This window comes from Zingiber officinale, chromosome 6B (assembly GCF_018446385.1).
Source record: "Zingiber officinale cultivar Zhangliang chromosome 6B, Zo_v1.1, whole genome shotgun sequence".
NCBI lineage: Eukaryota > Viridiplantae > Streptophyta > Magnoliopsida > Zingiberales > Zingiberaceae > Zingiber > Zingiber officinale.
Genome location: NC_055996.1, coordinates 124,087,419 through 124,103,982, shown reverse-complemented (window position 1 = coordinate 124,103,982; position 16,564 = coordinate 124,087,419). Strand labels below are relative to the sequence as shown.

The following is a 16,564-nucleotide window of genomic DNA, read 5'->3' as shown; positions in this document are numbered from 1 at the left end:
GATATACTTTTAATAATGAAATATGGATATGCAGCGCCGAAAGATAAAGAAGAAAACACGTGGAGCAAGAACGAACAAGCCGACTTTTTCGCCAACGGAAAGGCTGAGTTCCACCTGCTCAGCATTCTGCCATCTCAGGAGGTAAATCGGATCGGAAGCTACTACTCCACGAAAGATCTCTGGGAAAAATTCCTGGAGCTTCACGAAGGTACTTTCGAAGCGAAGCTAGCAAGGCGCGACATCCTCCGGACCCAGTTGACGAACCTCCGGATGAACCAAGGCGAAAAGGTAGCGCAACTCCAAGCAAGGATCAAAGAGCTGATCACACAACTAACCAATCTTGGAGAAGAAGTAACGAACCAGGACTCGATCCAGTACGCGCTCAACGCTTTCCCGAGAACTCCCGAGTGGGCCTCCTTAGTAGATGCGTACTATATCTCTAAGGATTTCGAGGTAAGTACTCTAGAACATTTGTTTTCTACTTTTGAACTTCACGAATCTCGAGTTGCAGAGCCCAATGGAGTAGAAAAGATTAGTCAGAGCATCGCTTTGAAGGCAAGAACAAATGATTCTGACTCCGAAGCCTCGATCGACGGATCGGAAGCGGCACTATTGGTAAGACGCTTCAATAAATTTTTTAAGTCTAATAAATTTAGATCGCAGACAAAGAGGCATCAGCAAAAGAAAAGGGTGGTTCGTTGCTACAATTGCAACGAAGAAGGACATATAAAAGATGACTGCCCAAAACTGAAGAGCAAAAATAAAGAAAAGAGTAAGAAGCCAACTCGACCCAAACACAACCTAAAGGCCACGTGGGATGATTCATCGTCCTCTGAATCCAAAGTCGAAGAATTCTCGGGACTAGCACTGATGGCCAACCATCAGCTAGAAGAAACGTCTAGCTCAGAAATGAGCATAGATGAAGGGGGAGGAACAACAGAAGAAGAAGAAAGCTGTGATGAAGGGGGAGCATCGCAAGATGAGGTAAGTAAGGTACGTGCCCTAAACCCTAAACAGTCCTTTCGTTTTATTAAAGCTCTTTCTAAAGAATTAGATAAATTAGAAAAAGAAAATGAAAATTTGAAATCAGAAAATGAAAATTTAAAATTGGAAATTAAAAAATTGAAATCTGATGCATGCTTAAAGATAAATGTTTTTCCAAAATCAAAACTTAAAATTTATGGAAAATTAAACTAGTATATAAGGAAGCATCAGGGTCAACTTAGGAAAATTCTTAAGAATTATATACCCCCTAAGTTTTTGACTAATCCTGTAGGAAGGAACCTTTATTGGGTTCCAAAATCTGTGCTAAACTAATCTCTTAAAATTAAAAGCTTTATAGAGAGAAAATTAAACATTTTCTTTATGAAGGCTTTGTCTAAGGAAGTGGTTGTTGCTCCAATAACCAAGAAGGCCTAGTGCCTCGCCACGACCTAGAATCTGAAATATCGAAACAAAAATGTTTAATTAACTTTCTGAAAAAACATTAAAAGTAGAATTAAAATACTTTGAAAGTGTACAAACATTTTTTGGCTTTTTTAAGTTTTGGATTTTTGGAAATTTTTAACTTAGAAAATAGATTTTTTACTTAGAAATTCCTTTTGAAAATTCTAAGAAATTATTTTGCTTAGAAATTTTTTTCCTCTATCTTAAAAACTTGTTTCCCCGTTTTTGCTGTGATCAAAGGGGGAGAGAAAAGTACAAGTTTAGGGGGAGTTAGGAAAATTAAAATTTGAAAATTTTAATCTGTTTTTTTTCAAAACAATGTTGCAATTTTATTTATTGCAAATTTATGTTATACTTGTCAGTTTAGTAATTTTTCTTTAAAATTACTTGTTGTGTCTGTTTAACCCTAACTTGAACTTGGGTTGATGCACATCAAAAAGGGGGAGATTGTTGGACCCCGTGGTAGTTTTGACGTGATCAACCAAGTTAGCTAGGTCCTGCGTTTTGTCTGAACCCTGTGTCTGAGTGTGCAGGAACTTAGGAGCGCAGGAAGTCGAGCGGAAGACGCAGCTAGCGAGAAGGATGGCACGGGAAGGGAGCCGACGGGCTCGGTGCGTCCGAAGGACGAGAGAGCTGCGGAAGAGTACTCCGGTGGAGCGAGAAGAACGTGCACGGCGTTCGAGGGACGAGAAGCCGGACGGAAGCCTGCTCGAGGAGAAGGCCAGGAACTAGGTTCGGGTGAGCCCTATTCCGGATAGCCGCAATCACCCAAGGAGCTGAACCGGAGCAAGTCAACCGGGAGTTGACTTGTCAACGGTTCGGTCGATCGAACCTATTGATCGGTCGACCGAACCCTTCATTAACCGAAGCCAGCCGTTGGTGACACTTCAGCAACACATGTGCCAGCGGTGAAGTGATCGGTCGACCGAACCCAAGTTTATCCAGAGACTGAGTCGAGCGTTTTCATCGGGCCAGCGCAGAGGAAGATCGTTGGTCGATCGGTCGACCGAACACAAGGATCGGTCGACCGAACACAAGGATCGGTCGACCGAACCTGAGCTCGATCCACAGAGACTGCACCTGGACGGAAAGCTGGGCAGGTACAGCAAGTTCGGTCGACCGAACTTGGGGATCGGTCGACCGATCCCTCTCGAGTCAAAACCTGATCCCGAAGATCAGGTCATCCGATAAGCTCTATAACCCCTATATAAAGGTGGCTCTCGGGCAGCTTTAGAAAACAACGATTTGATACGAAAAAATAACTCTGTAATTTCTGTTTAAGCAACTAGTGAGCTTTCAAAGTGTAAAAGGCTTCTCCGCCTTCAGAGAAGGAGTTTTTCTTACTGCGCCTTTCATCGCCCTGGATTAACAACCCTCTTGGTTGTAACCAAGTTAAAACTCTGAGTTCTATTTCTTTTCTGTCATTTTGTTTTGTTGTTAAGTGTTGCTTTACTTTAAGAGTTGAAAAGCTTTGAGGAGGGTTATTTTTACTTGCAGGCAATTCACCCCCCTCTTACCGGTCCCCGTTGTAACTACATTATATAGTACTGGGCACGGGCCTGGTATGGCCCGTGCCACGACCGTGTGGAGCCACACTGCCACGGTTTGGTACAGTGGCACGACCATGTGGAATCCACACGGCCATGCTTTTCTTGCTATCTGGAACTCCACATGACCGTGTGAATTCACATGGTTGTGGTCTGCTTCTGCTTTGGAAAGTCGACACAGTTGTGTGGATTCACACGACCATGTGGATTGGTCTTCTTCTTTCTGGAGTGTGGCATAGCCGTGTGAGTTCAAACAGCTGAAGCTTGATTTGCTACGGGCAAGACCACACAGCTGTGTGGTTTCACACGACCTGAACTTGATCTTCTTTATGTTAGCTTCAATGTGCATATTTGTTCCACTTTCGCTCTAAATGACATCTATAAATCAAAACAAGTAAAGAGTAGGTTTCCAAGCAAAAGAAATGGAAATATGATATTATAATAAAATAGGATACAATAAACATAAATTATACTGATGAAATACAAGTATATGTGCATCAAAACATGTATAAAAGTGTATATAATCTACGCACATCATGCGATGAGTGACCTCTTTGGCGATGCTAGACCAGTGGCCTTTTTGGTAGTGCACAACCAAATCGTAGCGACCATGAGAGCTATTCGAGAAGGAAGGTGTAAGATAAGGAGGCACTGGAAGCAACTCGGGGGATTGGGAAATAAAGATGCACCAAAGAGGAAGCCATACAAGGGAGTAAGCCAAGATGATTGAGATTTTCTTTGTAATTATTTTGGCACAAAAAATAAATTGTTAATAGTAATTAAATTAGTTGATAAATATTTTTTTATCGTTACTTGCACTAATATTATTCTCTTTTTATAAGAAATATCTGAAAAGAATACTAATAATCAGTTTAATAGGCCACTTGAAGATGCCGATGGATTGAAACTGTGATTCAATATTATCACAAAGATGCAAGTTTCATTTGAAAATAACATTTCCTATCGCAATTTATTTGATAATAAATTGTTTCATTTTTTAAGGCTGATCCTATGACGAGAGAGCTTTAGAGTGTGATCGACACCTTTGAGAAATTCTTTCACAAAGGAGGACAATGGAAGAATGATTGGGCTGCATAAAAACATGTAAGTATCTTTTACTATTTTATTAAGGGTGAGCATTGAAAATATGTAAGTATCTTTTCTACCCTTCTATTTCTTATAATACATTTCAAGCTATTCCTCCTCTGTTGGCTATTGGCAAATACTAATATATATTGTTCCATTTTTTTCCCAACACTTCCTATTTATTATTTCATATATAAACACTTTATTATTTTTTACATAAATAGGAAGATAAAAATTATCATTTTTTATAATGTATAAACAGTCGCCACTTCTAAGTCCATTAACTATCAATTTTACTTTTGTACACCATTAATTACTATTGTATATGCTATTCAGTTATATTCTTTGTCAATGCCCTTATGTATGTATGTATGTATGTCTTGTAATATGTATTTATACACCTTGAGAGTCTCTTCACTAAAGTGAGAAGCTTATTGTGAATTAGATGTATGTGCACTTTGAATTGTATTTATTATGATACATTTCTAAATTCAAGATACTAAATGCTTATTTTAAAATACCTTCAAAGCCTAAGGTGACTTCTAAAAGGTTTTCTGTTGTTAACATAGAATTGGCTAAGACTCTATGTATCTAATTATGTAATAGGTGTTCGAATGTTTCTATTGCCGGCACTGTTTCTTAATGTTTTATTTTAAGAATTTTGATTAATGAATATCTATACATAATACTTGCTAGTTGATCTGATTGTATTTTAATTGTGTTGTCTGCATATATAGTTGATACGAACTTCACATAATTCTTTCTGCTTCATTGAATTAATGTAAAATGAAATAACATTTAGATATTTATATGTATATTTGGTGATTAATTTGTTTATATTTTTTTACATATTGTTGATGTATTTATTTATAAAAATTAAATTCATTAATCCATTATTTTGCATACTAATATATTTTTTAGGTTGAAATGGTAAATCTACGATTGACTCAGCAAGAAAGTAAAGTGTTCATGTCTACTGATATGAGTTAGGTTTCATGGATCCCCGGTGAGGAAGGGAAAGGAGATAGACGAGTTAAGAAGATAAATCAATATTGACCGAGATATATCTTGAGAGAGGAAGGCCAATCTCGGCCAGATAATACCTTGATGAAGGAAGATCAATATCGATCGGGATATACCCTGAGAAGGAAAGGCCAATGTCGACCGATATATATCTCAAGGGAGGTAGACCGATATCAATCGATAGATACCTTAGAAGAGGCAGGTCAATATCGACCGATATATATCTTAATGCAAGTAAGCCAATATCGATCGGGATATACCCCCAGGGAGGCAGACCAATATCGGCCGAGATATACCTCAAAGGAGGTAGGCCAATATCGATCGGGATATACCACTAGGGAGGCAGGCCAATACCGACCAGGATATACCTTCAGGGAGACAGGCTAATATCGACCGAGATATACCTCCAGGAAAGTAGGCCGACATCAGTCGAGATATACCTTAGGGGAAGATAGGTTAATATCGACCGATATATACCTTGAGGACAGCAAGCTAATACCAAGCGAGAAACACCTTGAGCAGAGTAGGCAAATATCGGCCAGGATACATCTTGGGAAGAATAAATCAATACCGGCCGAGTTTCACATTTAAGACAAAAAGTCAGGATTATTTAAGATAGCATATCTAGAATTAGTTAAGTATACATGATCGTCCGAGAATGGAAAGATCTAGAGCTTTATAGAGTCCGTAGTATATTACTGAACGCTTAGTTGAATGATAATAATAAACCGACCGAACAAGGTCTGGGGTTTAATATTAGGTCAATATGAAACCTAGTATAATACCAAGCTGTCTAAAACATAATAAAGACAGGACGAACAGGAAGACTCATACTTAATTTAATAAAGATATCTATGTATGATTGTATAACAAGTTTACCTATTTGGCGGGAAGTGTGCTTCTAGACTTTTTTGCAGGTACTAGACGACAGAGAAGGTACATCTGGGGTATAAAAAAGATTCCTTAAAAATCATTTACCACAAGTACGCAGCTTACGTCACCTCATAACAAACTCTAATAAATCAGGATCCACTTTATGACTACGGAGGTTATATGAAGTAGTATAAAAGGGGGAATCCTCTCCGTTGGCGAGGTAAGCTCACATCACTGCTCGCATTCATAAGCCTATTTTTCCACTACTGTTCTCCTTCCTTCTTCCTTCTTCCACACAAAGAGAGATCACTGACTTAAGCGTTGGAGGGCCTAGCCAGGGATTCCCACCCCGGTCTTAGGTTACTGACGATAGTCTTGGTTGATCTCTTGTGCGCAGGAAGCCTTGGAAGCTTTGGATCTGGGTTTTCTTCAGTCGGATTTCTTTCTCGCCATTGGAGCTTCGCACCAGAAGTCGATTTTGTCGTCAACGAAAAGGTTGAGTTCCACCTGCTCAGCGTTCTGCCACCTCAGGAGGTAAATCGGATCGGAAGCTACGACTCCGTGAAAGATCTCTGGGAAAAATTCCTGGAGCTTCATGAAGGTGCCTCTGAAGCAAAGCTAGCGAGGCGCGACATCCTCCGGACCCAGTTGACGAACCTCCGGATGAACTAAGGTGAGAAGGTAGTGCAACTCCAAGCGAGGATTAAAGAACTGATAATGCAATTAAGCAACCTTGGAGAAGAAGTAACGAACCGGGACTCGATCCGATACGCACTCAACGCCTTCCCAAGAACTCAAGAATGGGCGTCCTTAGTAGATGCGTACTACATCTCTAAGGACTTCGAGGTAAGTACTCTAGAAAATCTATTTTCAACTTTTGAACTTCACGAATCTCGAATTGCAGAGTCCATTGGAGTAGAAAAGACAAGTCAGAACATTGCTTTGAAGGTAAGAGCAAACAGTTCTGACTCTGAAGCCTCGATCGATGAAAACGAGGCTGCATTAATGGTAAGACGATTTAATAAGTTTTTTAAATCTAACAAATTTAGATCGCAGAAGCATGAGCGAAAAAGGAGAACCATTCGTTTCTACAACTGCAACGAAGAATGGCACATCAAGGATGATTGCCCGAAATTAAAGAGCAAGCAGAAAGAAAAGGTCAAGTACAAGAAGCCAGAATCCTCTAAGCACAAGAACCTGAAGGCCACTTGGTCAGATTCGTTGTCTTCCGAATCATACGTTGAAGCCTTTTCGAGGTTAGCTCTACTAGCTAACCATCAGCTGGAAGAAGAATCAAGCTCAGAAATGAGCATCGATGAAGGGGGAGGAACATTAGAAGAGGAAAGCTGCAGTGAAGGGGGAGCCTCACCGAGTCAGGTAAGTCAGGTACGCAATCTAACCCCGACTCAGTCTTTTCGCTTTATTAAGTCTCTTTCTAAAGACTTATTCAAATTAGAAAAAAAATGCTGAATTAAAATTGAACCTAGCAAAAGCATGCCCGTTAGAAATGTATGATCATCTAAAATCAGAAAATGATAAATTAAAATTAGAAATTGAAAATTTGAAATATGATGCATATTTAAAAATAAATAAATTTCCAAACTCAAAATTAAAAATTTATGGAAAATTGAATTGGTACATTAGAAACCATCAGGGTCAACTTAAAAAAGTACCCAAGAACTATGTACCCCCTAAATTTTTGAATAACCCTGTAGGAAGGAACCTCTATTGGGTTCCGAATTCTGTACTAAATTAATCTATTTAATTAAGGCTTTCAGAAGCAAAATTAAATGTTAAAATTTCTTTATGAAGCTTTGTCTAAGGAAGTGGTTGTTGCTCCAATAACCAAGAAGGCCTAATACCTCGCCACAACCTGGAAGCTGAAATATTGAAATAAAATATTTAATTAAACTTTCTAAAAAAGCATTAAACTAGAATTAAATAATGTTTTGAAAGTTTTTTTTTCCATTTTTAAAAATTAAAAATTAATTTTTGACTTAGAAATTATTTTTGAAAAATTCTAAAAATTATGTTTACTTAGAAATTTTTTTTGGAAAATTCGTCTTTTACACAAATTTTTCTAACTTAAAAATTTGCTAAATTTTTTTTTTCTGTTATCCCGCTTTTTGTTGTGATCAAAGGGGGAGAGATAGGTACAAGTTTAGAGATGAGAGATTTTTTTTTAAATTAAAATTTTTTTGGTTAACTCTTAATTTAGTAGTTGCAATTTTATTTATTGCAAACTAATGCTTAACATGCTAGTTTAGTAATTTCCTTTAAAATTACTATTTTGTATCTATTTTTACCCTTACTTGAACTTGGGTTGATGCACATCAAAAAGGGGAAGATTGTTGGTCCCCGTGGGTGTTTTGATGTGATCAACCAAGTTGGTTAGGTCCTGCTTTATGTTTGATCCCTGTGTTTGAGTGTGCAGGAGCTTAGGAGCGCAGTAAGTCGAGCGGAAGACGCAGCTAGTGAGAAGGGCGGCACGGGAAGGGAGCCGACGGGCTCGGTGCGCCCGAAGGACGAGAGAGCTGTGGAAGAGTACTCCGGTGGACGAGAAGAACGTGCACAGCGTTCGAGGGACGAGAAGCCAGACGGAAGACTGCTCAAGGAGAAGGTCGGAAATTGGATTCGGGTGAGCCCTATTTCGGTTGGTCGCAATCACCCAATCAAGTGAAGCTTCTAAAGTCAAAGCAAAGGAGAAGATGTGCTGGAAATACAGCTCAAGGCGCCTCAAGCAGTATTTGAGGCGCCTTAAACCTTTGAGGTGCCTCAATCAAGCTTGGAGGTGCCTCAAACATTTGAGGCGCCTCCAAGTTTGTTTAAGGCCCCTCAAGCCTGGTCAAAAGAGTCGTTCGAGGACGGATAGAGTTCTATCCGGTCAAAAGTCATGGAGGCGCCTTCAAGGCTTATAGAGGCGCCTTCAACCCTCGGGATAGACTTTCCAGGAGCTATATAAAGGTCTCTGGAGCTAGGAAAGAGATAACAACTCAAGCAATCAATTCTGTAGTCCTTTCTAGCAACTAGTGAGCATTTTAAGTGTGTAAAAGGCTTCTCCGCCTTCAGCAAAGGAGTTTTCTTACTGCGCTTTTCTTACTGCCCTGCATTAACAACCCTCTTGATTGTAACCAGAAGCAATTCAACCCCCTCTTGCCGGCCTCCGCTGCACCTACACAACCTTGTTGACTTTAAGGGTCCGGGCGCCCGGAACCTCTTTTTATCCACGATAGACGTGGATGTTAACCGTTGTGAATGAGATAAAGTTTTATCTCCTGCCAAGCTCCCCGACCAAGGCTATAAATACAGCCTTGGTCCAGAAGCTAAACAAGAACAAGAATTACTGAGCAACACTTGTATATGCTTTCCACTTTGTTTAGCTTCTTCATTTTTGTGCGTAAATTGCTGTAAAGAGGCTTCTCCGCCTGAAGGAGAAAGTAGTGCGATTCATTTCTTTGGATTAACAACCTCTCCGGTTGTAACCAAGTAAAAATTTCTGAGTCTCTATCTTTTCTGTTTATTTAGTTATTTTTTGCAAGTGTTCATTATTTAAGTTAATTGTCCGAGAATGGTTTATTTTGTAATTTGTGTAGGGTTATTCAACCCTCCTTCTAGCCGGCCAACCGGGGACCAACATATTCTATTTACTAAAAATAAGCTATCAATCAATTAATCCAATCAATTAGAAGCTCTCAATCAATTGGTGTAATAGATTGGCCAGGTAAAAATATAGATCTCTGAACAGGTTTCGTTTCTCACTAAAAATTGTCTCATTCTGATATCCAAGTTAAAAGTTATAGCCTTAGGAAGTTTGTGTAAGTACCTTAGGTTGATTTTGATGTGATCCACCGAGTTAAGTTAGGTCATGTGTCTTTTGATGCCTTGTGTCTAAGTGTGCAGGAACTTAGGAAAATAGGAAGTTGAGTGAAAGATGTGACGAGCGAGAAGGATGACATGGGAAATGAGTCGACGGACTCGATATATCTGAGGGATGAGAAGCTATGGAAGAGTACACATCGGTGGACAAGAAGAATGCGCGTGAAGCGTTAGAGGGATGAGAAGTCGAGAGAAAGCTTGCTCGTGGAGAAGATCAGAGTTAGATTCGGGTGAGCTCAACTCCGGGCGGATGACCAGAGTATCACCCATGCAAGGAAGTCAACTCTGAAGTTGACCAAGACCAGGCGCGGAGGCACCTCAAACACCAGGCGTGAACACGCCTCGAGCAAGCACAAAGGCGCCTAGAGCAAGCGCGAAGGAACATTAGGCGAAGGTGCCTTAAGACAAGGCACAAAGGCGCCATCAACCAATCAGAGTCGTTGGTTGACCGTTGAAAAGTGGATAAAACTTTACCCACTTAGAAGCGCTCTGGATGGCATTGGAGACACCTCCAAGTAATGGTAACTTATCTCAGGAAGCTATAAAAGGCCCCCTAAAGTTAGGAATTATATAACGACAATTGTATATATAGTAATTTATAAACTTTCAAAGATTGTAAAAGGCTACTCCGCCTTCATGAAGGAGTCATTTTAGTGGAGCTTTTCAATTGCCTTGGATTAATAACCACCTAGGTTATAAGCAAGTAAACTCTGAGTCTCTTACTTATTTGTTTATGTGTTTAATTGTGTTTAATTAATATTGTGTCCTTGCGAAGTTTGAAAAGCAAAAGATTTTTCTAACTTTCTTTTCAGGGCTATTCACTCTCCCTTTAGTTGGCCTACCTAGACCAACAGTTTGCTCTATCCGAATTTCTTCACTGACTACATCAGATTAATTTTGACCTGTCGGGACTTCATGCCTCATACCAACTCCCTATTGGACTTTCAACCACCAAGCGTCTAGTAAATTGTGCCTCACTTGGACTTTTCTCTTGTCAACTACCTATTGGGCATCCAAATACTAATTATGCAGTCAACCTTGATCTACTTGAACTTTCATCTTAACAATTTTCCATTAGACTTTCAATCACCAAGTGTCTAATCAACCTTAACCCACTTGGACTTTTCTCGTGCCAACTTCTCGTTGGACTTCTGATCACCAAGTGTCCGAGCAACCTTGACTCACTTGAACTTTCCTCTTGCCAACTTTCCATTGGACTTCCGACTACCAAGTGTTTGGTCAATAATGAACCACTTGGACTTTGCTCGTACTAATTGCCCTTGGAGTTTCGATCACCAAGTATCCAATCAACTTTGACCCATTTGGACTTTTCTCTTGTCAACTTTCCATTAGAATTTCGATAACCGAGTGCCCAGTAAACCTTAACCTACTTGACATCTTACTAACATATTATCGAAACTCAAACTTGGTTAACCTGGTCAACCTTGACCTCAGGTTGATTGCACTAACAAAATTTTTTGTTATTATAATAATAATGAGCAATATATAATTTTCCTGAAACATTATTATTTTTATATATTTTAGATTGTCGTTGTATTTTTAATTGAGACGCCTCAAAAGTTGACATTGATATTTTATAACAACATTACAAAATGTTAAGATTGTCAAGAAGGTCTAAAACAACATCAGTTTATAAGATGGTTATTGATGATGTCACTAAAACTTAGTCATTAAAAGTATAATATAAGGGTGTGTTTGATTCAAGTTATTATACATAATCTTGATTATGTGATTACATGATAATTTTATAACTAAGGTTATGGGGAATAGAATATAACATAATATTGTTTGATTCAACTTAAGTAATGCAAAAACATAATTTGATATTTTACTAATTTACTCTTGCTTCCTCCTCTTATTCTGATTTTCACCCGAAGCATATGCCCTCTTCTACCAATGATTGCCAAAGAGAAGATCCTTGGGCATCACCTCCTACAAAATAGCTCTTTGAGAGAGAAGATCGCTGAATAAGCTCCTACAAAATGGCGTCATAAACATCCTTCATTGGCACATCGCACTTCCTCCTCTATGTCATAAGTAAATCAGTAATCATTTCAATGACAATCTTCTGATTCGTGAGAATGTGTTCCTCCGACGATAGGCCGCCTTGAACTGAGATATGTGAGTAGTTCATCAAGATCCTAATGATCGTCTCCGTCCTCAAACCCTTGGCTTTCATCGCCTAATGACTCTCTAGAAGAGATCCGAGTTCAGCGCTGCCAAAGCGTTTCCCCACTAGTTCGTCAGATCTAGAGCCAAACTATGCTCGAGATCCAAAAGGCCAGCGATGACTTGCTCTTGGCAAGCATTGTTCACTATCTTCGCTATGATTTTGTCGATGAGATCGACCTCTTCGGCCGCCGGAAGGAGCTTCTCACAATGGCGAAGCATGGTTATCGAGTTTGTGATCAAAGGAGCGACAGATTCCTTGAGGATAATTTTTGGAGCATATTTTTGTTAACCCTGAAATTGTCAAAAACCATCTATTTCTAAGGTAATCGAATTCTCCTTTTTTTTCGCTGATGTGGCATCCTTTATTACTTGGAATCAATCATTACCTAAATTAAACAGAGTTATCAGAGCATCTGCAATGCTCCATTAATAGGGGTATTATGACACCTCTTGGTGTTAACACCCATTGTGAAGGGGTGTTATAACACCCCTCCACTTGAATGCGTTCAAGCAATGAGTTGGCCCACCCCACGTGGGTGTTTTTTTTAATTTTATTTATTAAAAAAATAAAATTTTAAAATTAATAATTGAATAAAATGGTTAGTTTTTTAACGACTATTTTTAACGGCTAGTTAATGGGTAGTTCAAAATTCTATCTATAAATACCCACCAATGTGTATATATATCTTCATTCTAATAGTTAGTGAATTAATATTTCATATTTATTTTTAATTTCATAAGAGTATAATTTATTTAAGTTATTGTTGCATTTGAATTTCATAATTACATGGTAATTTTAAATAAATTTCGTTTTCCCAACTTTGTAAGTTTAGCCGCTTACGCTTAGTATAATTTCATTTTTTTCAACTTTGTAATTTCATTTTCTCACAAACATCTATTTTATTTAATAAATATATTTTTTAAATTTTAATATTATTTTTTTAAAAGTAAAATTATTATTAAAAAATAATAATAATTTAAATATTTTAAAATATATTTAAAATGTATTTATTTAATATAGTATAATTTTAAGATTATTGAGTAGATTATGAGACCCATAAATAATGAGTGCTAATATTAAAAGAAGTGTGTGTGAAAGAAATATGTTGTTATAATGAGTATGTGATAGTTGACCCATGTTTTTTGATAAAGTGATGGATGTTATAATAGTGATGCATTGTGGATGCCCTCAATGATAACCTTTCTAGAGATAGCCATGATTAAAAAAAATCTTTACTTTAAATTATTAAAATTCCTTACATGATTAATCTTGTTGTAAATATATATTATTCCTTTTTATATAAAAATAAAACGTGTAAGGAAAATAAATATTAGTAGATATAAAACATTTTAATTATTGATAAATTATGTAAATATTCTATCTTGAAAATAGATTAAAACTTGCATGTATAACATATTCTGATAAACTATAAATTATTAAAAAAATTATAATTTTTATTTAATTAAATCTATTATATATAATATCATCATTAATACAAATTATTCTTATCAATTATAAATTAAAAATCATAGATAATTAATCTTATTAGATATGCATATAATAGTATTTAATGGAAAAAAGTTGAAAAAATAAATATTCGTAGATTGGTAGACTTGAGCCCTAATTTACTTTGTTAAAGTGTTATATATATATAAAATATAATCACCAAACTATTAAGTGAGAGGAGCATGCTCAGGAGGCGCTGGGTATACATTGGGCAATAGAAATTGTAATGAATTTTGATTGAGGGATTAATGATAATAGGAATGAATGTTAGATTGATGGTGTTTGATATAGACATTAGAATTGGTATTATTCTGCTCTCGAGGTTATGATGCAGCGGTAGGGCATTCAAGTTGTCATTCAGGCGTCCATGGTTCGAGCCCCGATGGAAAACTTCTGTGGGGTCGGATCGGTCACTTCAGGCTCGACGTTATCTAGCATGGTTAATTAATTTTTTTTAGAATTGATATTATTCCCATTACTGTTATTGGCTTGTCTTAAATTATGAAATGAGAATCAACCAAAATTTTCATTTTACCTTAAACGGTTTCCATCTATCTTTTTCGCAGTCATCACGTACGAGTTCAGGTTTTTTGAGCAATATGTTGTGTAGTTGTAAAATGCTTGAAGACATAGATTGAAATGACGACTCACTGTCTCATGACTTTGTTTAAAAACGAGACTCATCGTTCGATTTTTTGATGATGTGTCAATATGTAGACAAATAAGGTCATAATTTCATCAATTGTGGTATTTTTGTGGCTTTTAGCCCCCCAACGTCTTGTACCATATTACACAATATCTGGAATGTTCTCCTATCCATTTGAAGTTCACTAATACTTATTTCATCGCTCTCTTTTGTAAGGTTGAACATTCATTCCACACGCGCAATCCGTTTGTCCTCCCTACTTTTTATTTGATGAATCCTACTTCGACGATATGTAAGTATTACAATTTGATAAAGTATAACAAATAAACCATGATCATTCCATACATATTCCACAAAGTGCACATTAATTAATCTACATCTTCTTTGGTTAAACGGTAATCATGTCATATTTATCTACATCACATAACAACTGATGAAAAATTAAACACAATTCCATAATTAGAAGGCAGATAAATGATTTACTTACAGATTGTAGTTTCTTTTGATGGCAGCAACTTTGGTTAGGAGGAGGAAGCTTCGATAGAGAGAGGAAGACAAGGGAGAAGAAGAAAGGCAGGAGGAGGAGGAGGAGGAGGAAGCGGGAGAAGCAACTTCGATGGCAGCAGCTTCAGTTGGGAGGAGGAAGCTTCGATGACAGTAGCTTTGGTTGGGAGCAGCTTCGATTGGAAGGAGGAAGAGAAGGGGAAGGGGGGAGAAGAAAGGGAGGAGGAAGGGGAGAACAATTTCGATGGCAACAGCTTGGATGACTGAGAAGGGAGGATGAGGAGAAATAGGCATCGAGAAAAAGGGGCGAGAAGAAAGGGGCGCGACCGAGAGGAGGAGAAGAATGGAGGAGGCTTAGGCGGGTGGGGAAGAAGAGGAGCGGAGAAGACGCTCGTGTGGAGAAGAGACTCGTGCGAAGATGAGGCTCAAGTGGAGAAGAGGCTTGGACAGCTGGGGGTTGGGCTATCCGAAAAAAAGAAAGGAAGGAATTGAGAAGAATATATTTAGTGATAATCTAGGAGGAGGGGACTATAAAATTAGGGATATCAAAATTTTATTTTGATTATGATTCTCATCTACCAAGCACCAAGAATGAAAATAAAATAAATTTCATTCCTATTAAGCCTTCTAAATCCACCTATCAAGCACCTCCTCAATTCGCAATCTCTTTGAATACTGTCAGTTTTAGCTTTAAACCCTTAACTTTATAATTACATTGTTGATAATTAAATCCTAAAACTAAAATTCAATATTTATTAATTTTGAAATTCTATCCAATCTTTTTATAAAAATGGTAGACTTTATTTTTAAAAAAAAAACATAATTAAAATATATGATTTTTCTTCTGGCGGTCGTACGTATAGTTATTATTAATTATTCATTGTGTTTGCTGATTAAATATTTCCATATGGTTACTTTGCGTCCATCTAATTAAATTGGAGGAAGAAAGTTGAAATATACTTAAATTCTTAATCCATTTCGGCATTTCCATATGATCAGAGGAAGAAGTCGACACTAATCTCCTCGATCGAAGTTGAATATTGTATGGTAATACAGTACAAGATAGCCAAATTAACTAGCAGTTAATTCTTATGAGAAAAATATACAAAGGTAGTGTCGCAGAGGCAGCCTGTTGGGACAAGCTTTTTGGAGAATGCAGACCGATCCAGCCACTTTATATAAAGATCATCAAGAGGCAGATTCAGAAGCAGATGGTGCAGTGTTTTGTGGTTCCATCTGTCCACCCTTCTGTGCAACGTACCCTACAAGCACAGCCACGTACAATGTCCTACATGAGAGGACCAAATGAGCTGAATGCACGAGATCAACCACAATTCTTGCACGTGTTTCCCACTCCATTCTCATGTCTCCTCATCACCCTAGAGCATGCATCAAGCCAAGCTATATAGTTCTTTATATTAATGCTCTTGCATCTTCACTGATTTGATTATTATAATCGATAGCTTCAATAATAGTAAGCAAGCAAGGAAGGAAGTATCTTAGTTATTAATTAATAAAACTTAGTTTGTGTTTGCGTCAGCTAGCATTGAAGGACCCTCATCCACTAATAATGAATGATAGAATCTAGTATCCTAGTTATTAATTAGATATGTATCCGTATATAGGATCACAGTCTTTTTGCTACATGACACATAGAAGACCACACCTGCCCTTCGCATAGGTCAAACACCAAGGACACTGCCACTATACTCCCTTGTTCCCTTCTCATAACTCTCTCCATCCTGATTTCAACTCCCAAATCTATGCCCACCAAAATTGGCAAACCATTTATTTCTTCCCTTTTCCTCATCATTAATTTTTTTAAAAAAAATCAACGATCATGTTGTGCGATCACTTGAAAGA

The 16,564-nt window shown here is 37.6% G+C and overlaps 1 protein-coding gene across 4 annotated transcripts in view; it reads right to left on the bottom strand.

Moving 5' to 3' along the window:
• The window catches only part of LOC121989349, a 36,673-nt gene extending 21,493 nt beyond the window's left edge, over positions 1–15,180 (bottom strand). For all 4 annotated transcript variants that reach the window (XR_006114231.1, XM_042543336.1, XM_042543334.1 and 1 more), the window contains exon 1: positions 14,685–15,180. Coding sequence is in view for 3 of the 4 variants with exons in the window: in XM_042543336.1 (XP_042399270.1) it covers positions 14,685–14,995 (311 nt within the window). In the remaining variant the exon portion in view is untranslated. The remainder of the gene's footprint in view (positions 1–14,684) is intronic.
• Positions 15,181–16,564: the final 1,384 nt, after the last annotated feature.